The 17,889-nt window shown below is 46.3% G+C and overlaps 2 protein-coding genes across 4 annotated transcripts; one reads left to right on the top strand and one right to left on the bottom strand.

Annotated features, from left to right (window-relative positions):
- Positions 1-927: 927 nt before the first annotated feature.
- Positions 928-4,211, bottom strand: CAMLG (calcium modulating ligand). The gene is given in 6 exon segments (XM_061571245.1): positions 928-2,197; positions 2,861-2,926; positions 3,140-3,370; positions 3,604-3,624; positions 3,626-3,832; positions 4,206-4,211. Coding segments are annotated over 6 exon segments (894 nt in total). The 3' UTR covers positions 928-1,834.
- A 1,413-nt stretch (positions 4,212-5,624) lies between these two features.
- Positions 5,625-17,859, top strand: LOC133354351 (uncharacterized). 3 transcript variants are annotated; one of them, XM_061571126.1, is made up of 14 exons: positions 5,625-6,197; positions 6,940-7,013; positions 7,419-7,474; positions 7,794-7,869; positions 8,387-8,506; positions 9,155-9,207; positions 9,618-10,187; positions 11,226-11,373; positions 11,722-11,827; positions 12,745-12,823; positions 13,869-13,916; positions 14,980-15,041; positions 15,359-15,515; positions 17,077-17,859. In XM_061571126.1, exons 1-14 carry the CDS (start codon positions 6,151-6,153, stop codon positions 17,182-17,184), a joined length of 1,704 nt encoding a protein of 567 aa, XP_061427110.1. In that variant the 5' UTR covers positions 5,625-6,150; the 3' UTR covers positions 17,185-17,859. The 3 variants fall into 3 exon arrangements, with proteins under 3 accessions (XP_061427110.1, XP_061427109.1, XP_061427111.1); XM_061571125.1 differs by having other exon boundaries at positions 8,384-8,506; XM_061571127.1 differs by lacking the exon at positions 8,387-8,506.
- Positions 17,860-17,889: the final 30 nt, after the last annotated feature.

Here is a 17,889-nt window from a genome sequence, read left to right as displayed (position 1 = left end):
GGCACGGTTCTGGGTGTGGGGGGGTGGAGGCCGGGTTAGACCTCGGTTATGCAAGGCAATGTTTGCTGGGATAGTGACTCAGCATAGGTGCTGGAGGACCAATCGTGTCAAGGGCATGGAAGCGGGTTCATCTCCCTTTAGGGTCGTACGCGTGTCACTCCTTGTATGTGTTGAACTTCTTTCGCGCTGTGTGTAGCCAAGCGTGCTAATCGGAAGTGCTAAGAGCACCACATCGGCCGCTTTATATTTCAAACTTGATAAGCCACTTCGTTGAGCTATCATTTATGGCCAGCTCGCTTCGAAAAAAAAGAGCTACATAGCTCAGTGAGCTTGACCTGGGAAAATAAAAAGTTAAATATTAAAATACAGTGTTCATTGCATCTGCAGTGATAGCTTTGGTTCGTGTGCCGGCTGTCGTAATGGCATTGTGGCAGGAGGGGAACTACTTAAGACTTTGATGTGAATGCGAGTTCTGTGTTTTGGTTTAGAATTGTCAGGCAGGGATATGGATAAATTCAGCAATCAGCTGAGATGGTGATAACGGGCATGCTGTAACCAGGTGCTGCATTTACCCCCTAGCACGTGGGAACTGCATTGCGGGCCGAAAGAAGGCGCAGCACTGCAACCGCTTGCTCACACCCCTGCCGGCAGAAGGGCCTCCACTAGAGGGAGCTTTAATGCAGCCCCTCTAGAGGGTCTTTTGGCCTACTCTTCCACAATAGCCAGAACGGATAGGCATAATCGCTGCCCTAAGTTACACATCATACGCTTTCAAATATATCTCTCCATTCACTGAAATTGATGGAGCAGTCGTTAGAAGAATCCAAGAGGAAAGCAGTGAGCAGGGCCTTGTGCATCCAAGGATGGCCACAGATCCTTGGCGTTTCATCGCATGACAGTGAATCGACAAAGGGCAGCACGTTATTTCATTTTTATGACCTTTATTATCATCATGTCGTTACAGATCATTGTTCAACGTTCGGAAATTTCCATTCTCCTTTGTCGCATGCAAGACCGATAGCTGTAGTAAAACTTACCTTAGTCTCAGAGGAAAAAGGTATCACCCCCTTCCTACTTCTGTACTTCTAATAAACGCTTCCCTAATTTCCCCCGTTAATCTACTCATTCCCTCCTAATCTATTAATTCTCGAGTATATGCCTTCTCATTCTCTCCGAATGTAATCCTCTCATTCCCTCCTCAGCTACTCAGTGTTTCCTTCTCGTCTGCTCTCATTCTCTACTTCTGACGAGGGTTTCTGTGGTGTGCCAATACTATGATGCCGTATGATACAAGGACTACGGAGAATCGTATCGCCCACTATGCAAAGTATCGTGACATCGTGGTTATTTTGGCCAATATATTCCAAATCAAAATTTTACTTCCTGACAAAATATATACAAAATGAAAAGCACACTTAACCACGTTCTAAATAAATAGCTCTCGCCAATTAAATTAGTGCTTTACAAAAAGTTTTCCGGAGTAACCGATGTCATAGGTTTAGTTGTAATTGCTTATTTATTGTGCAGCTGACAGCATGTGCACTGCAGATTGTAATGAATAGAAAAACTCATGGCGGGCTCATGTTGTGTGCACTGCAGTTGAAGAACTTTGACTGGAATGACAGCAAAGCACAAAAACAACACAATAATAAATACTACAAACTAATGGAAAACAGATATCGTGAGAATCATATCGCGAAATCTGACATCGCATCGCGAGAAATACTGTGGCAGCCCTAGTTGTAATCGACTCGAAACTCCCTCCATCCTCCCTCTCGTGCCGTTGTTTCATCTCATCCTGTTCCCTCCTTTTCCTCGACCCCTACTTGCCTCCCTACTCTTCCTGCTCCATCTCCGCGCCGAGCGCCCGCATGCCCTCGTGGCAAACTAAGATTGTGAAGAAATAGACAGCGAGGTCGGCGCAGGCGTCCGTGAGACGCGCGTAGAAGCGCAAGAGCCGAGGGAGCAGGGCCGAGAGCGAGCTGCCCTGGGTGGCGATGCCGATAACCGACGGGCTCCAGAGGTTACGCAGGGTGGTGGCAGCCGACGGGGGGAATGCGGTCTGGGTGGTGGCGGAGGGAGTGGTGGCGGAGGGGGTGGTCGGGCAGTCTCCCGTGGAAACACTTCGCTGCCTCGAGTTCCCCGTGAGGATGCGAGTGAGCTCTGTGGGCATCCATCTGGGAACCCTCCGTTCGTACTGAGTGGAGGGAAAGACGGACGGGAGGCATGGAGATGAGAGAGATATGGGGAGGGGAGGAGGGAGACGCACAGGGGTGAGTGTGGGAGACACGGGGAGGTGGGAGACACACAGGGGAGGAGGGAGACACAAGGGAGAGTGTGGGAGACACGGGGAGGAGGGAGACATGAGGAAGAGAAGGGAGACACGGGGAGGGGTATATTTTGTCTGAACTCCATACGTTTACAACTAATTTCGTCTGATAACCTCATTGGTTGTCTCTCTCCATTTCTCTGAGTCTCTCCCTTTGTGTCTCTCTATATGAAGGTCTCTCTGCAGCTCAGTGGGCTTTACTTGGTGAAATAAAAATCACATTTTTGTTTGTGATTTGTTTACCTTTCCTATACTTTGCACTCGTGTAGTGTGTTTGTATTGCTTATTGTTGTAACTTTCTGACCCGCCCTACTGGACATCTGTGAAAAAGAACTTTATAGCTTATCGGATTCCTCCAGTATAAATATATATTCTGCTTCTTTCTCTCGCCGTGCCTCTCTCCCCCTCCCCCCCACCTCTCTATTCCTCTCTACCTGTGTCTGTCTGTCTCCCCATATCTCTATCAAATTGTGCATCTCTCCCTGTGTCTTTCTCTGTGTAAAGATAACATTGGTGTGACAATATTTGTACCTGTGGGAAGAATTTTCCAATGCCCATCAGAGCGACTTGTAGAGTCAGGAACGGAGCGAATATGGACTGTAGCACACAGACACACACAATCATCATCATTGGCCATGATTTATCCACTGCTGAATTAAGTCCTCCCCCTTCCCAAACTGTCGCCAACTCCCAGGATCCTGCAATGCAACAATCCACTTAGTACCTGCATGATATCACTCCCGACGTCGTAACAAAATTTGTACTTCAAACTTGGACGAGGAGTCAAACGGGGAGACACGCCTCACTCACCAGGTACTGGACGACGAAAATCCGTACGAATAGGGCCAGCATCGCACTGCAGAGCAAACGTAGCAGACGGAAAACCTCCCCCTCGTCTTCCTCGTCCTCCTCCTCCACGCCACCTCCAATCTCTTTACGACGCCGGAAAAATCCCTCCGCTGTTCCACCACCACCACCGCCACCATATCCCTCCGCCCTCAGGACTTGGTCGAGCTGAGCAAAGTAATTCTCGAGGCCGCTCTGTGCAGGAGAGACAAAGGAAAGGAGGCGGGGGGGGGGGATGAGGTGAAGGGGCAGCCCTGCAATGGCTTGCTCATACCACTGCTGTCAGGAAGGGCCTCCGCTTGAGAGAGCCCTAGAGCCAAGTACCACCTTTGTGTGCGTTCGTACGTATCAATATGTGTTTGTGCATGCGCCCATGCACGTATTTTATACTGCACGTGTGTATACGCACGTGCGGTGCGTGCACTCACCGGAGGCGTTTGCCCACCGCCCTAGAGATCTCTCGCCAAGTTCGGCTCTGCTTGGCCCACGCGTACGTGGGAGTCTGAGTCGGGGGGTGGTGCTATGCTCAGTGGCATGGGCGGGGTGGGTGGGGGACCCCCCCTTCTCCTCATTCTGCTCCTTCGTCTGCATCTTTGGCAGAGTCTGTGGTGGAGACACGTCCCCCTTGATCCCCTCCTCCCCCCTCCTTCTCAGGGTCTGGGGGAAGAAGAGAGAGACAGAGACGCACACGGAGAGAGAAACACACAGTGGCAGAGATAAAGGGAGAGAGACGCAGACAGAAATGGAGAGACAGAAACAGAGAGACAAAGAGAGATATAGAGACAGATGCAGAGAGAAAGACAGATATAGACACAGAGACGTAGAAAGTCAGTGACACTCAACTGTGTATATCTCCCTCCCCTACTCTCTCTTCGTGTCTCTCTCTTACCATGTATGATCTGTCTCTCCGTGTCTCCGTCTCTCCCCGTGTATGTCTCAGTCATTTCATTCTATTTTCCTGTGTATATCTCTCACCCCTCATCTCTCTCCCCGTGTATCTCTCACCCTGCAGTCTCCCAGTGTCTCTCGCCTTCATGTCTCCATGCCCAAGGATTTTCCTCATTCTCTCCTCTGGGTTCTGCAGGAGTCGATTTCTCCTGCGCTCAGCACGGAGCCTCACAGATTCGATCCTCCTCGTTCATCCTGAAATAAATATCAGCATCGTCATTACCATTTTTTTAGAAGCTGTAACACAATTGTAGCTTAACACGTAGGAGGCTTTGGCGACCAGACATTATCCATCGGGTCGCACGAATGTGTCGTTAAACCCGCCACCACCCGACACAGCCAATTAGTAAGGTTTGTCAGGTAAACAGAACGTGAAAATTCGTTACTAGTACAGCACACCGGTGTGTTGGAGAGTAAACCCACAACATTTACAATTGGAGTACGACGTTTCGCCAGTAATTACAACCGGCAATCACCAGGTGACAGCCAGATTTGGGATTGTAATTTGCGTAATCTGTATGACTATAATCAGAAGCAGCCTCACAGTATTACTCATCCTCAAATAGCAACATCAATAGCAGCAGCAGCAGCATCAGGAGCATTAGTCTCAAACCCGGTCTCCTCCTCGCTCATCCTACAGTAAAGGGGCCGTCCATAAATGACGTCACGCGATTTTGGACGATATTTGACCCCCGCCCCTTGTCACACATCGTCACAAAAATCTGACCCCCCCTAGGTACGTGACGTCATTTATGGACGGCCCCAAACATCATCATCGGCATCATCATTACATGGGAGTCTAGCAGTCTTCACTCGGGCTACAGTAATCATTGGCATCAACAGACAGCGATCATCTTCTTGGTTCTTTCGGTAAAGTCACGTAGAAGGGAAATAATAAAGTAATAAAAATAAATAAAATAAAATTCTCACGACGTTTCGGCCAACAAGGATTAATCAGCAACATCCGAAGCGAAAGCAACAGGCTCAAGAAGACGCATTTAACAATTATCAATACGTCTCAAAATTGTGATTGCTGGCGGTGCACTGGCTGTGACTGGTGATGGTAATAATAACGATGACGACGATGATCATATCCATTATCGACAAGGAGAGAAAGATATCAGCCGCGATCATTAATCGGCAGGAGGTACAAACCTGATTGGGGCCTTGTCCGGCTGAGTTGACTTCTTACACGACAGGAATCGATTCGCGATCATCAACACCAACTGTCGATTCCCGTGGGAAGAACACCAGCTTGGAATCGAATCGATTACTACTGAGGTGATTCTTTTTTTATGGCAACGTTAGGGGGTGCAGCTTTTGGGAGAGAATCGATTCCTTCTTTAGTTTAAATTAAATCGATGACTTCATGTTGGCGGTGACGTCATAAAACAACGGGACGCGCGTGACGTCACGTAAGTCGGAATCCCATTGCGCGATGACGTCACCACAACCCCCCCCCTGGGTGATGACATCACAGTCCCAAGGCGTGCACGTGACGTCAGAAGTCCCCACTCAAGTTCAAGGCGTTGCTGGTAAAATCTGCGTCCGTTTTAACAATAAATCTCCGTTGAATAGATTTTTACATTCCTTGATACGGCAACGTGAAATCAAAAGCTTGTCAATACAATTCCGAACTTAATGAATCTATTTTAATAAATCGAAACCCGGTTCGTTAATAACGGATTCTGCCATTAATGTTTGCTCGGACGCCACGGATTTCTCCCGGATAAATAGAGATTCTGATTCTTGACGTTTAAAGCAATTTAAAAAATCTAACGCCATTCGAAGTACAGTACTGCAACGGAAAAATCGAAACGAATCGAGGTAACAATTTTAATTACGAATCGATCCATTCCTCCTTATAACAAGCGGAGGAATCGAACCCCCGGCAAACCAATCACGATTTCCTAGGAATCGATTCTGGTGGCGTCACGTGGTGGGGGGGGGGGGGAAGCTTCATTTTTGGCGGGAGAAGCGAAAAGTGAAAGTGGAGGAGGCTCCCAACGCCGCCTTCTCCCCTCGCGATGGAGCCTCTGCAGCCGCTGAGGCGGCCCACAACGCGCCCTCTGAGGTGAGTTGCCAAGCCAGGCCGGGCCGTCCGCGGCGAATTAACTTCTGGGTGACGGTGACGATGGTAGTCGTGAGCCATCGTGTTAACGCTGTTATGGAAGCCGCCGTCTCATGCCTATCGCTCCCAACACGAAGCGCACCTGGGCTCCACTCCGCCTCGCTTCCTCCACGCCCGGCTAACCCCGAGCCGTGTAAAGGTTTTGCCTGCCCTACCTACGAGCAACCTGTAAGTTACGCCGGGCTAGATCACGATGTGAAAAGCCCGGGGGTGCCTTGGTCACATGGGTGGAAAAAACCCGATTTTTCCAGCGGCAGGCATCGGGTTTTTTCTTTAATACAATTAAACCCGATTTCGGAGAATTAAAACCTGGTTTAATGAATACGAAACTCTGATCCAAGGCTTCGGCTGCTTCCTCGTCGGTGCTGCTATCGTATTTATTATTTCCCTTCTACGTGACTTTACCGAAAGAACCAAGAATAAGTAAGGCACTGATAAGGGCTTGACAGGCATGCACTATATACTGTATATATTTTCTCGCACGGTGCGAAAGAAGTTCAACATACATGCGTAGATTCAGCTTATAGTATTGTTGTACATTACTTCGTTGTTTACATCATTGCTTTTGGCATGTTGGTGAGCCAGCTCAGCCTTACAAATGAGACCGCCCTGGTCTCTTGAGTTCTCACCTGGTTGAACAAAAATCAACTTTACAACTCTGTGTGTGTGCGTGTTGTGTGAACAGCACGAGAGAGCCCACGCAACGAAAATTTAATTTTGCTGTGCAAGAACAACTACAGGTGGAGGAGGAACCTCCAGGTCAGAGATACACATATACACACATACTGTAGACAAAGATCATCCATATAGCCTGGACAGACTGTTGGGGCAAGTGCTGTTAGGGGGAACCTATTAGGACCGGCACACGGGGGAGTGTTGTGGCAAGAACCACGCCCGACAACCTTTGGCTCCCCAGTGGCGATGTTTACACACAGCCCTGGATACTCCACTGATATTAGCCATGATCAAACTCGGGTCGCTGGGTTCGTAGTGCAGGGCACTGACCACTACATTACCCCCCCCCCCCCCACAGACATGTAGGTAGGCCAAGAGCCCTCGTGTAGCTCAAACACTAGTGTAACGTTAGCGAGCATCTATTAAGGCTGGTACCAAACCTGGCTTGTATGTGAGTCTAGGGGTCTCATGTAACTGTTGACGTTACAGACACTGATGCTGTGGAAAAGTCTCCGACAAGACAAAGTGCTCATTTGGAGAAGCAGGTAAGAGGCTCATAATGGTCATCCATCTTAAACTCATAATAACAATTTCTGATTCATAATGGCCATGTCAGATACACTGAGAAGCTGTTTAAGCCGTGGTTCTATAGTCTGACTCGCAGACATGATTATCTATTGACTTGCATAGATACCCAGAGACTTACACAGAAACTCGCATATAGTACTTGCATATGGGACTTTGGGTGAGTGGGTATTTGTGGAAGACTATGAGTCTCTGTTTCACTTTGGGTGTCTGTGTAAGTCTGTGGGTCTCTTGAGTGTCTACGTGAGTCTATGGGTCTCTTCTTCTCCATGCCCCCAGCTATTTGTGTCCACCAACGATGAGAATGGCTCGATGGCTCTGATGCTGCCCAGCACACAGGACTACTCTGAAGAAGGTACATTAGTTTAGCTATGCAGTATGTCCAAGTATGTGTGTGCATGTGTGGATAAGGTGCAGTGGGGTAGCGGCTAACATGTTGCACTACGAACCCAGCGACCGAAGTTCGATTCCCACTCACGGCCAACGCCAGTGAAGATTTATCTGAACCGATCCTGGGCCTCTCCTAGATCGACTCAGCCTCTTATGAGCACCTGGTGCATTGTGTAAAAATCGCCGTGAATAAGACACAAGGCGTAGTACTGGGCACCCACCCCCTCATGTACCGTGCCGACCTTCATAGGTGCTACTTGTGAACAGTACTTGCTCCAATAGTTTGTTGAGGCTATGTGGAGTGGGCGGGGATCTTTGTTGTATGTGTGGATGTTTGTGAACTCACTCGACATTTAATCATCTCTGTGGCTCAATCTTGAAAGAGCATAGGATGTAGTGATATACCATTAGCATGGTGCAAAAGACGTGCTACATACATACATTTAACCTGCATATCTTTGCCTTCTCTAATGGTCTAGTAGTTATGATTCGGCACTCTGACCGCCACGACCCGAGTTTGATTCCTGGTCGGGGAAGACTATTCCCGTACGTCCGATTAGAACGATTGACTGCACACGGTTTGAAAGAAGTTCTCCATACAGGTAACCCCTGTTTTACGAAGCCCCGATTTGCAACCCCCCGGTTTTACGACTTTTTTTTATAGTAACTAAAACCCCTACAGCGACTAAAACTCGTATCTATGACCGCCAACGCCGAGTCGATTGGCCTAGAGCGAACGCATCTCTTGCGCAACGCTCTTCACTTTTTTAGGGAATTCTCTTCAAATTTTGAGAGAAAAAAATCCACTTTCGCCATGTCCGAAAAGAGGAAATGTGATGTACATTTAGAAAAGTATTTAAAGATTTTAAAATGTGTTTTTACTTAAAAATATGTGTTTTACTTAAAAATATGTTTGTTAAGTTACAATGAATGTGTGTTAAGGGTTATTTTCATTTATTTTTGCGGTAAATTTTGGTATTTTTATGGTATGTAAATGGGTTTCCAGGAACGGAACCCCAATGTATAACATTTCAGCTATGGGTAATAAGGGTGCGAATGTTGTCCAGGATACAATTAGATTGTAGGTGTGGGGGTTGCCTGTACATTCATATATTTTATCTATATATCCATGTATTCCTCTTTCTATTTTGGTGTATTTCTATCCATATGCATCTTTCCTTTTATTACCACCATCTATCCACTGCTTGATGGAGCTAATGATGTTTGTAACGTATGTTCTGTGATTTTAGACTTCGCAAGGCCTGCAAAGTCAAAGACTAACACAAGTCATCCAGAATCCAAGGTTAGATCAACAACATTGTGAAACCTGAGTTCGAGCCCTGGGTCTGGCTGTCTGTTTCTCTCTTTAAGAGGTTTTTAACGGCTGGCACTGCTGAGATCCTGAATTCGAATCATGCGTGTCTCTGTATCTCTGGGGGTTCATAATCATTGTCGGTTTCATAATGACTATGTTGGAGATACTGAGATCCTGACTTTGAGCCCTGGTTCTGGTTGTTTTTGTGTGTCACTGGGGGTGAGGCCAGAGAGCACGTGGAGAGGTGTGTAGTGAGGTGAGAGGGGGAAGGTAGGGGAGTGCATGGAGGTGGAGTAAAGTAAGATCAGGGGACAAGCATAGGCAGGAGCCAGTCCATGGTAGATCTGGAAAATAGGGATTGCAATCTTGATAATTGAATTCCTCTGTTCTTTCAACAGATATCATTGAAGATAACCCCACAAATTATTCCAGAAGATGATGCTACCACTAGAAGTGCTCAGAAAGTACCAACCGCGGAATTAGAAAGTCCAAACCTAAATAATTCTGAAAACAGCCCCGTTGGAACCACAAATCAAGATGGTGAAGCTATGGAGGAAAATCCTTCAGAGAGCCGAGGTTCAGAGTCACAAACTGTACAGCCAACTCCTCCGGATAATGATGAAGTTGTTGGTGAAAGTGATCGTGACAGTGATGAAGGTGACCTTGAAAATGTGCAGGAAAACCTGCCAGACCTTGAAAGCCCGCCGGACCTTGAAAGCCCAGATCAGGAGCATTCTCGGGAATCTGAGATTCAGGAGGAGGAGGAGGCGGAAGAAATGGAAGGTGTTGGAACTTTGATACCACATGGACATTCTTCGAAAAAAGCCAGAATCTTAGAAGAGGAAGTAGAACAGGAAGACGAAGAAGACAGCGAAGTTGATATTTCCATTGAAACATTTTTGGAAAAACGAGTTTCACAAAAACATGGACTGACCTCGCAGACACCTACCAACTTCGGACACAAATCGGTGAGACGAGAAATTATACGTCTATTGCTGGCTGTCTCATTCATCGTGTCTGTCATATTGGCAGTCTCGTTTTTTCTGTCCCATCTCGTTTGTTTCTGCCTAAATTATCCTTTCATTTTTATCCAGTCACTTTTTTTCCCATTCCGTTTGTATTTCCGCACCTCCGACTAACACGGTGAGAAAGAAGGTCAACATACCCTGTCTTGTCTCGTTTATATTGTCTGATTTGTAATGTCAATCTCGTTATATTACCCCGAGTGTAATAATATTGCATCTTATTTACATAAATTGTCAACATTCTCAAATTCTCGATTCAACAAAACCGATTTAGTTTTTTTTGTTGTAAATGCTGAAATGTTCAAACTCGCTCGCACCTCACTTTGTTAGGTTATACATCATTCACGCTTCCAAACTTAAGTTTGATAGCATTTGTGCATTAACTCCGTCTGACTGTAACATGGGGAGGCATGATAACTCTCGTAAAGATGATCTGGCTAAATTGAACAAAGGGTTGCCCAAAACGTGTCGACTAAGCCGCTTCAGCCAAGGCGATGATGTCACACGTCACGTTTATCCCCCTTCCCAATGGCGCCACGTGTCATTGTTTTCAGAATCAGAATATTTATACTGAAGGAATCCGATGAGCTATAAGCCTACCAGAAGTTCGAACAGGCGACCTCTTGGCTTGCAATTCCAGCACACATTAACGCCATGGCAACACGGATGGATGGAAATAAAATTTGCTGGGAACTTTTTTGGCAGTAACAATTTGGACCGTTCAAACTTTCACACTTGGTTTCTTTTTCATTGTCCTTCTGCTTCATATGTTACAGGTCACACATTAATATTGGTATGTGGTGGATAAAGGATAGGTCGGAGAATTGATGTGGTGGATGAATGGTAAAGGTCCAGTCTTCAAATTGCTTTTTCATGCCACTGCTGACAGAAGGGCCGATAAAGGGTCCCTTTGAAGAGGGTATTTGGCCTTTTACGGTGATACGATGCACCGATTTGAAAACTCTCCAAATCTCTTAACAGGGCACCCAGTCCTTGCACAGCGGCCCGGCACGACGCTCCGTTGCGGTGCAGCAGCTGCAGCCACATCAGCCCAACACTTTGGAGAAACTGCGCCCACGGAGAACCAGGGACCACCCCGGCAGTGCAGGGAGAGCTTCGATGATCAAACGTGAGTGCAAGTGATGGCGAGTGTGTGAATGTGTGAGCGAGTGTTTTGCTCGCGACAATGAGCGGAGCGCCGGGTGGCTAAAACACATAAATTTGGCACAGTAGGAGGCACGTATGTATATTGAACTTCTTTCGCACCATATGTAGCCAACCATGTTAATCAGAGGTGCGGGAGAGGGAGCAGATAGTGCACCTGTCAACTCGTGTAACCTGGGTCTGACCCGTGACCTGCCAGCGAGCCTCGGAGTGCGCCTGGCACAAGTGCCGTGGTGGCACCATCACTACTTAATGGCGAATGGCTGCTGTTGTTGTTGAGTGTGTGTATATTAATGTGCATCTATGTGTTTAGTGCGCACTGTGCGAGTGTGTGTAGGAGAACGAAAGAGAGGAGTTCGCCAACTCACCGCGCTTGATGTCATCCTCACCTACATACACAACGTCCTTGAGTCCTACATGTCAGTGAAACTCCCATAGAGACCACAACCCACACAGAGACCCATCACATAAACACTCCTCTACACAGACAAACATAGACAAAGATCTCCTGTATGGCCTTGAATAGACATTTGGGGCAGGTGCTGTTGGCGAGCACCTATTAAGGCCAGCATGGCACACACAAGCATACACCTACATATATAGCATCACGAAGTCCTACACATCAATGAGATACTCGCACATACGAACACCATCCCCTGAACAGCCTTCACAGACTGTTGGGGCAAGTGCTGTTAGGCATGTATGAAAACCAGCACCACGCTCGACCGCCTTTGTCACATCGCACCAGGTACTAATTTGAGGCCGAGTAGACCTAGGGGTAGCCTTTGACCGGTTCAGATAATTGTAATCATCACTGGAGTGGGCTGTGCACGGAAATCTAACTCTGGTTGCCGGGTTTGAAGCACAGCACGCTAACCACCACCACCACCGCTCCACACTACTCTACATATACAGCGTCAATCGAGACCTACATGTTAGTGACACTCAAGAGACACGCACACACAAAGAGATGCGCACGCACAGATATGGTGGTATATATGGCCGTGTATGTTTTTGTATATATTTCATGGGGAGCAGTGGCACAACGGTTAGGGTGCTCCCTACAAACCCAGCAACACGAGTTTGATACCCTCTCACGGCCACCAACAGCAGTGACGACTATTTGAAAGAGTCCTGGGCCTCTCCCAGGTCGACTCGGCCTCAAATGAGTACCTGGTGCGGTGTGTAAACATCGCCACTGGGGAGACGATGGCTGCTGGGATGTGGTGCTGCGTGTACCGTGCCGTCCTCCGTAGGTGCTCACGAAAAGCACTTGCCCCAACAGTCTGTTAACGCTATTCGGGGGATGTTTGTATATTTCTGCGTGTGTCTCTAGGGAGGAGGTGACATCTCAAGTGTGCGTTACTTTCCTTCAAGAGCTTCATAAGAACTTGCAGGTGGAATTTAATAAATTGGTGAGATGATTTATCTTTAACTTTCTAGAATAATCGTTAAAATCAATATCATTAACAATCCTTATGAATGGCGAGACTATTATTAATACATTTGAACCACGGATTATTAATACTTTATATAAATCGCTGTTAATCATTCATAAGGATATAATTTCGGCATTGGAAGTTTTTGCAAGAATTATGGCCATAGCTGTGAATCTTATTGGCTGAGCTGCAATTAATTCTCTGTCCATATGCTGAAAACACAGATTTTTATTGTTAGTGCATGATGTACGGCAGTTTTTAAAGGAAACAAATTAAGCGCGTCATCCGTTTCGAGATACTATTTCCAAGATTTCACTTTAGAGTTAAATCAAATTCACGATTTGCCTGACCCCCGTGACATCTGTGGCAACATCACAGCCTTAGTCGATCACAGCCTTAGCGTGGTGAAGTATGACCACACAGCCCCCACGACCTACACGGTGTGGTGAGGCCCTCATTGAGCAGTGGATCGACCGTGGCCGATCCTGATGATGATGACACAAAATCGTTTTTTTTTAAACAAATGAGCAAAATTTTATTTCAGCAATGAATGTGACCGGCAGCAATGCCAGCGGAGTTGTGCCTTGTCGATTACTTCGTTGATTATTGGACGACACGGTGAGATTTTAACTCCCTCGCCTGGTATACAGGAAGTCATCGGTTCGATCCCAACTCGATGCTTGTATATTTGGAGTTTGCGTGTCTCTCCGCATGGTCGCGTGGATTTTTCTCCGGGTCCTGCGATTGTTCCCACCATTTAGAAACGTGTGTAGAGTGTTTGCTATAAATTTCCACGTGACAAGCCGCTTCATTTGTGGCCAGGTCGTTTCTGAAAAAGAGCTATAAAGCTCAGTGAGCCCTACCTGGCAAAATAAAAACGTTTAGTTCATTGATTATTGTTGAGTTTTTATAGATTATTTTGTCGATGCATTGATTCATTGTTCGATTTTGTCACGCGTTATTTGTTGATGCTTTTTCCGTGCTTTGGGTGAATTCACTGCGCTTGTGTTCTGTGTCGCAGGCTCTTAAACGTCAAGAATGGAAGCATCTGAATTCCAAGTTACGCCGGGTGAGACGTGACGGGTAGAGAAATTGACGTGTACAGAAAGTCCTCGTTCAGTGCGATGGAAGTGTTCCTGAAAAGTGGCGCGTTAAGCGAAAACCATTTCCCCATAAATAACGCAATGATAAAGTTTGGCGGGATACGATATACGCACAGACAGATGGCAGGACGAATAACTGAGGGTGGTACGCCGCTGCGTTACTGTATCATTCCACGGACTGTATCATACCGCTCGGCTGCACGTACCACGTTATAACAGCACGCATTATAACGGCGCGCGTCCCGCGTTATCACGGTGCACATTCCTCGTTATAACCGCGCATCCCATGGTATAACAGCGTGCGCCCCGCGTTATAACGGCGCGCCTTCTCGTTATTACGATGCGCATTTCGCGTTGTGCGAATGGTGTTCCCGTGATGGAGGAACCGCGATATTGAAAAAGCGCGTCGTGTGAACGCACCATTGAGGACTTGCCATAATGTCAATTCGTTACCATCGGCCATGGTCAATCCACTGCTGATTAAAAGCCTCATTAAGGTGCCACCATCTCACGATCCAATTATTAAGATTTTCCTTTAGAGATAATATGTTAATTGATATTGATGTTTAACATTGCATACCTGTCGACCCATGCGGTTTACCCGTATTCTTGTACAGGGAATTTTAGTTTTCAGGTCCATATGGCGTACAGCCGTTTCATTACGGGCAAAAAAAATGTCTCTTTGTTTGTGTTTTTCCCTTGTGATGGGACTTTGTAGGATGAACGTTGAGATTTATAAGGGCACGAGGTGACCAATAAGGTCTGAATTGGTCTGTAATAAGATAGATACTGATAAGGGGTTGACAGGTGTTACATTGAGTGATTATTCTTAAGGCTTAATACGGAGAGTTGGTGATTAACTGACTCTTAATCGTGAACATGGATCACCAATGATTAGTATAGATAGCAATATTGAATATTAATTATGAAAATTGATACTAATTATCAGTAATTAACTATTAATGATGATAGGTAGTGAATAACTTTTGACGTCCTGGTGACGAATGTGGCTTCTTCTTTGTATCTTAGGTTGAGTTGGATTTGGTGAGAATTCGCAAGAGGAGACTCGCAATGAGGATGGAGAAAGAGAGGTGGGAATCGGCTAACGTATCGTCAGCAGCAGCATCATCATCATTATTGGTTTTAAGAACCCTATGACCAATCGTAATTATTAGGATGCTGTGTTTTTAGAATTATGATGATGACGTTGCTGCTGTTATTGGTGCACTTGATCTTATCTTGCGAATGCGGCTATTGCTCTTACTGATGATGAAGCTGATGCTACCGATGAAGAAGCTGATGCTGCTGCTGATGCTGCTGCTGATGCTGCTGATTACTAAAATATTGTTGGTGTTACTGATAATGCTGTTGATGAGAATGACACTGCTAATGGTGTGATGCTGTGTAGGCTCCGGCAGGAGGCTTTGGAGTTGGGGGAGATACGGGACCTGGCCCTGGCTGACGCCGCCACAACTTTAGAGTCTCTTTCCAACTTTTACAAAACGGAGAAAGAGACACGGGGACAGAGAAGGCACGGGGAAGAGGAGGAGGAAGAGGAGGAACTGGTGAGTCAAGACCAAATAAGATACACTATGTTGCATAGAGGACCATCGCGTATCCACCCTGACCAATTTGCCGCCCACACCCAGTGCGGTACAGTAAAACCTTGGATTGCGAGCATAATTCGTTCCGGAAACGTGTTTGTAATCCAAAGCACTCGTAGATCAGTTGTGATCACGTGACGCTCGGCAGACAAAGCGGTGTGTTGGAGAGTAAATCCACAACATTTACAATTTGAGTAGTACGACGTTTCGCTGGTAATTGCATCCAGCATCATCGGCCGATTTGCCAGAATAGTGAAGCAATCCACCTGCTTCCTGTCTTAAATGGAGCAGGACGATGTCATCACCTGAACCCAATCAGTTATTTTGGTAAAGTCACGTAGAAAGAAAATAAATTAAATAATAGAATACGACGTTTCAATTGCAACACAAGCAATCGTCATCTGGTAAAAATGAAAACAAACCTAATAAACTTAGAAATATAATGCAACACAACACAGAGTCGGCTAACACAACAGTCAACACCCTACCTGGTTGATTACGTTCTTCCAAAGATTGCTAAATTTGAGAGACAAAACACAGACACATAGACACACAAGCAGAGAGAGACAACACAGAGACACACACAGAGAAACAACGCCTCTGTGTCGAGGCCTTAAATAGAGAGGGGGGGGGTAGAGAAATTAGCATGTCAATGAGAGAGTTGTGTGGAAATCCACCCCCGCAGCATGAACCAATAGACAAACAAGCCTGGCAAATTTGAAAGAGAAATAGGAAGTTTGAGAAAACAAACTTAGTAAAATTTGGAAATGCAATGCAACACGGAGAGTCGGTTAACACACAGTTAACGCATAGCCTGGTTTATTACGTTCTTACAAATATTTCTAAATTAGAAGTTAAGTGTGAAATTTGAGTGACAAAACACAGACACGGAGATACATAGACAGACACACATGCACGCATGTTCTGTTTGTGACAAACATTACTAATTGGCTGTGTCGGGTGGTGGTAGGTTTCACGACACATTTATAGATGTATGCAATCTAACCCAAAAAACCTGTATTATGGACAAAGATCCCACCATATATCCTTAACAGACTGTAGGAGCAAGTGCTGTTAGCAAGCACCTATGAAGGCTGTCACGGGACATTGAGGTAGCTGGCCAGCACCTCGCCCAGCCACCTTTGTCTCCCTAATCATTAACTACAGATAATAATTCTTAAGAGTCAAAATAAATAACTAATAATTATTGTTCAATATTGCTATCTATACTGATCATTGGTGATCCATGTTCATGATTAAGAGTCCAAGTTGATCACCAATTCTCCGTGACGTTTACAGACCGCACTAGATACTCGAATGCACACAGTACACACACGTGTCTATCTATGTTTGTTTTTCTGTATATGTCGAAGTGTCTGTCTCTGTCTCCTCATCCCATCTGTCTGAGATTATCTGTTTCTGTGCCATTGTGCGTGTTTCAGTGTTTTTCTGTGATTGTGTACGTCTATCTATGAGTGATCATAATGCGTATATCTGTGTCTGTCTCTGTGTCCCCCCACAGCCTTCCTCCCTCTCGTCTCTTCTCGTAGATGCTCACCTTGTCCTCTCTGGGGCTCAAAACCTCGCCTCCATGAACGCTCGCCTGGAGGATAAACTCAGTACCCGCTGAGCTTCCCGTTTCTCCTCCACTCTAATCCTGCTGATGAATCAGCAGTTTCGGAAAAATCCGCAATCGCAAAAGTAAAACTTCATCATCTACAGCGATAGCCTCAAGAAAAACATGAGCAACATCATCAGCAACAGGAGTAGCATCGCAAAGACAAAGATCCCCCGTATAGCCGTAATGGACAGTTGGAGCAAGTGCTGTTAGCGAACACCTATGAAGGCTGCCACGACACATGAGGGTGGGTGGCCAACGCCATGCCCCGCTACCTTCGTCTCCCTCGTGGTGATGTTTACACACCGTACCAGGTACAGGAGTAACTTGGGTCTGCGGGTGTTTTGCAAGATGAGCAAATTTTTTAAATAAATATTAATTTGATAAACGAGCGAGGTCTTGCAATACGAGTAGTACGTGCATACGCTTTGTCTGCCGAGCATCACATGATCACAACTGATATACGAGTGATTTGGATTACAAACACGTTTCAGGAACGTATTATGCTCGCAATCCAAAAGTTTCACTGTACTTATTTGAGGCTAAGTTGACCGAGGTGAGGCCCAATACCAGTTGAGATAATTGTCACTGGTGTCGACCGTGAGCGGGAATCAAACCTAGGACCCAGGTTTGTAGCAAAGCGCACTAACCGCTACGCCACCGCTCCCCGCAAGTAGCATCGCACATACAGTACACGCACGCATACATCGCCTACAC

Source organism: Lethenteron reissneri, chromosome 47, assembly GCF_015708825.2.
Source record: "Lethenteron reissneri isolate LAM-NWPU_2019-01 chromosome 47, ASM1570882v1, whole genome shotgun sequence".
In the NCBI taxonomy this organism is placed as follows: Eukaryota; Metazoa; Chordata; class Hyperoartia; order Petromyzontiformes; family Petromyzontidae; genus Lethenteron; species Lethenteron reissneri.
The sequence above is the reverse complement of the archived record's forward strand: the minus strand, read 5'-3'. Positions and strand labels throughout refer to the sequence as shown.

Coding starts and splice junctions, on each gene's coding strand:
- LOC133354351 (XM_061571125.1), top strand. CDS start 6,151: ATGGAGCCTCTGCAGCCGCTGAGGCGGCCCACAACGCGCCCTCTGAG. Junction 6,198..6,939: donor CCCACAACGCGCCCTCTGAG/GTGAGTTGCCAA, acceptor TTGTGTGAACAG/CACGAGAGAGCCCACGCAAC. Junction 12,824..13,868: donor AGGTGGAATTTAATAAATTG/GTGAGATGATTT, acceptor TCTGTGTCGCAG/GCTCTTAAACGTCAAGAATG.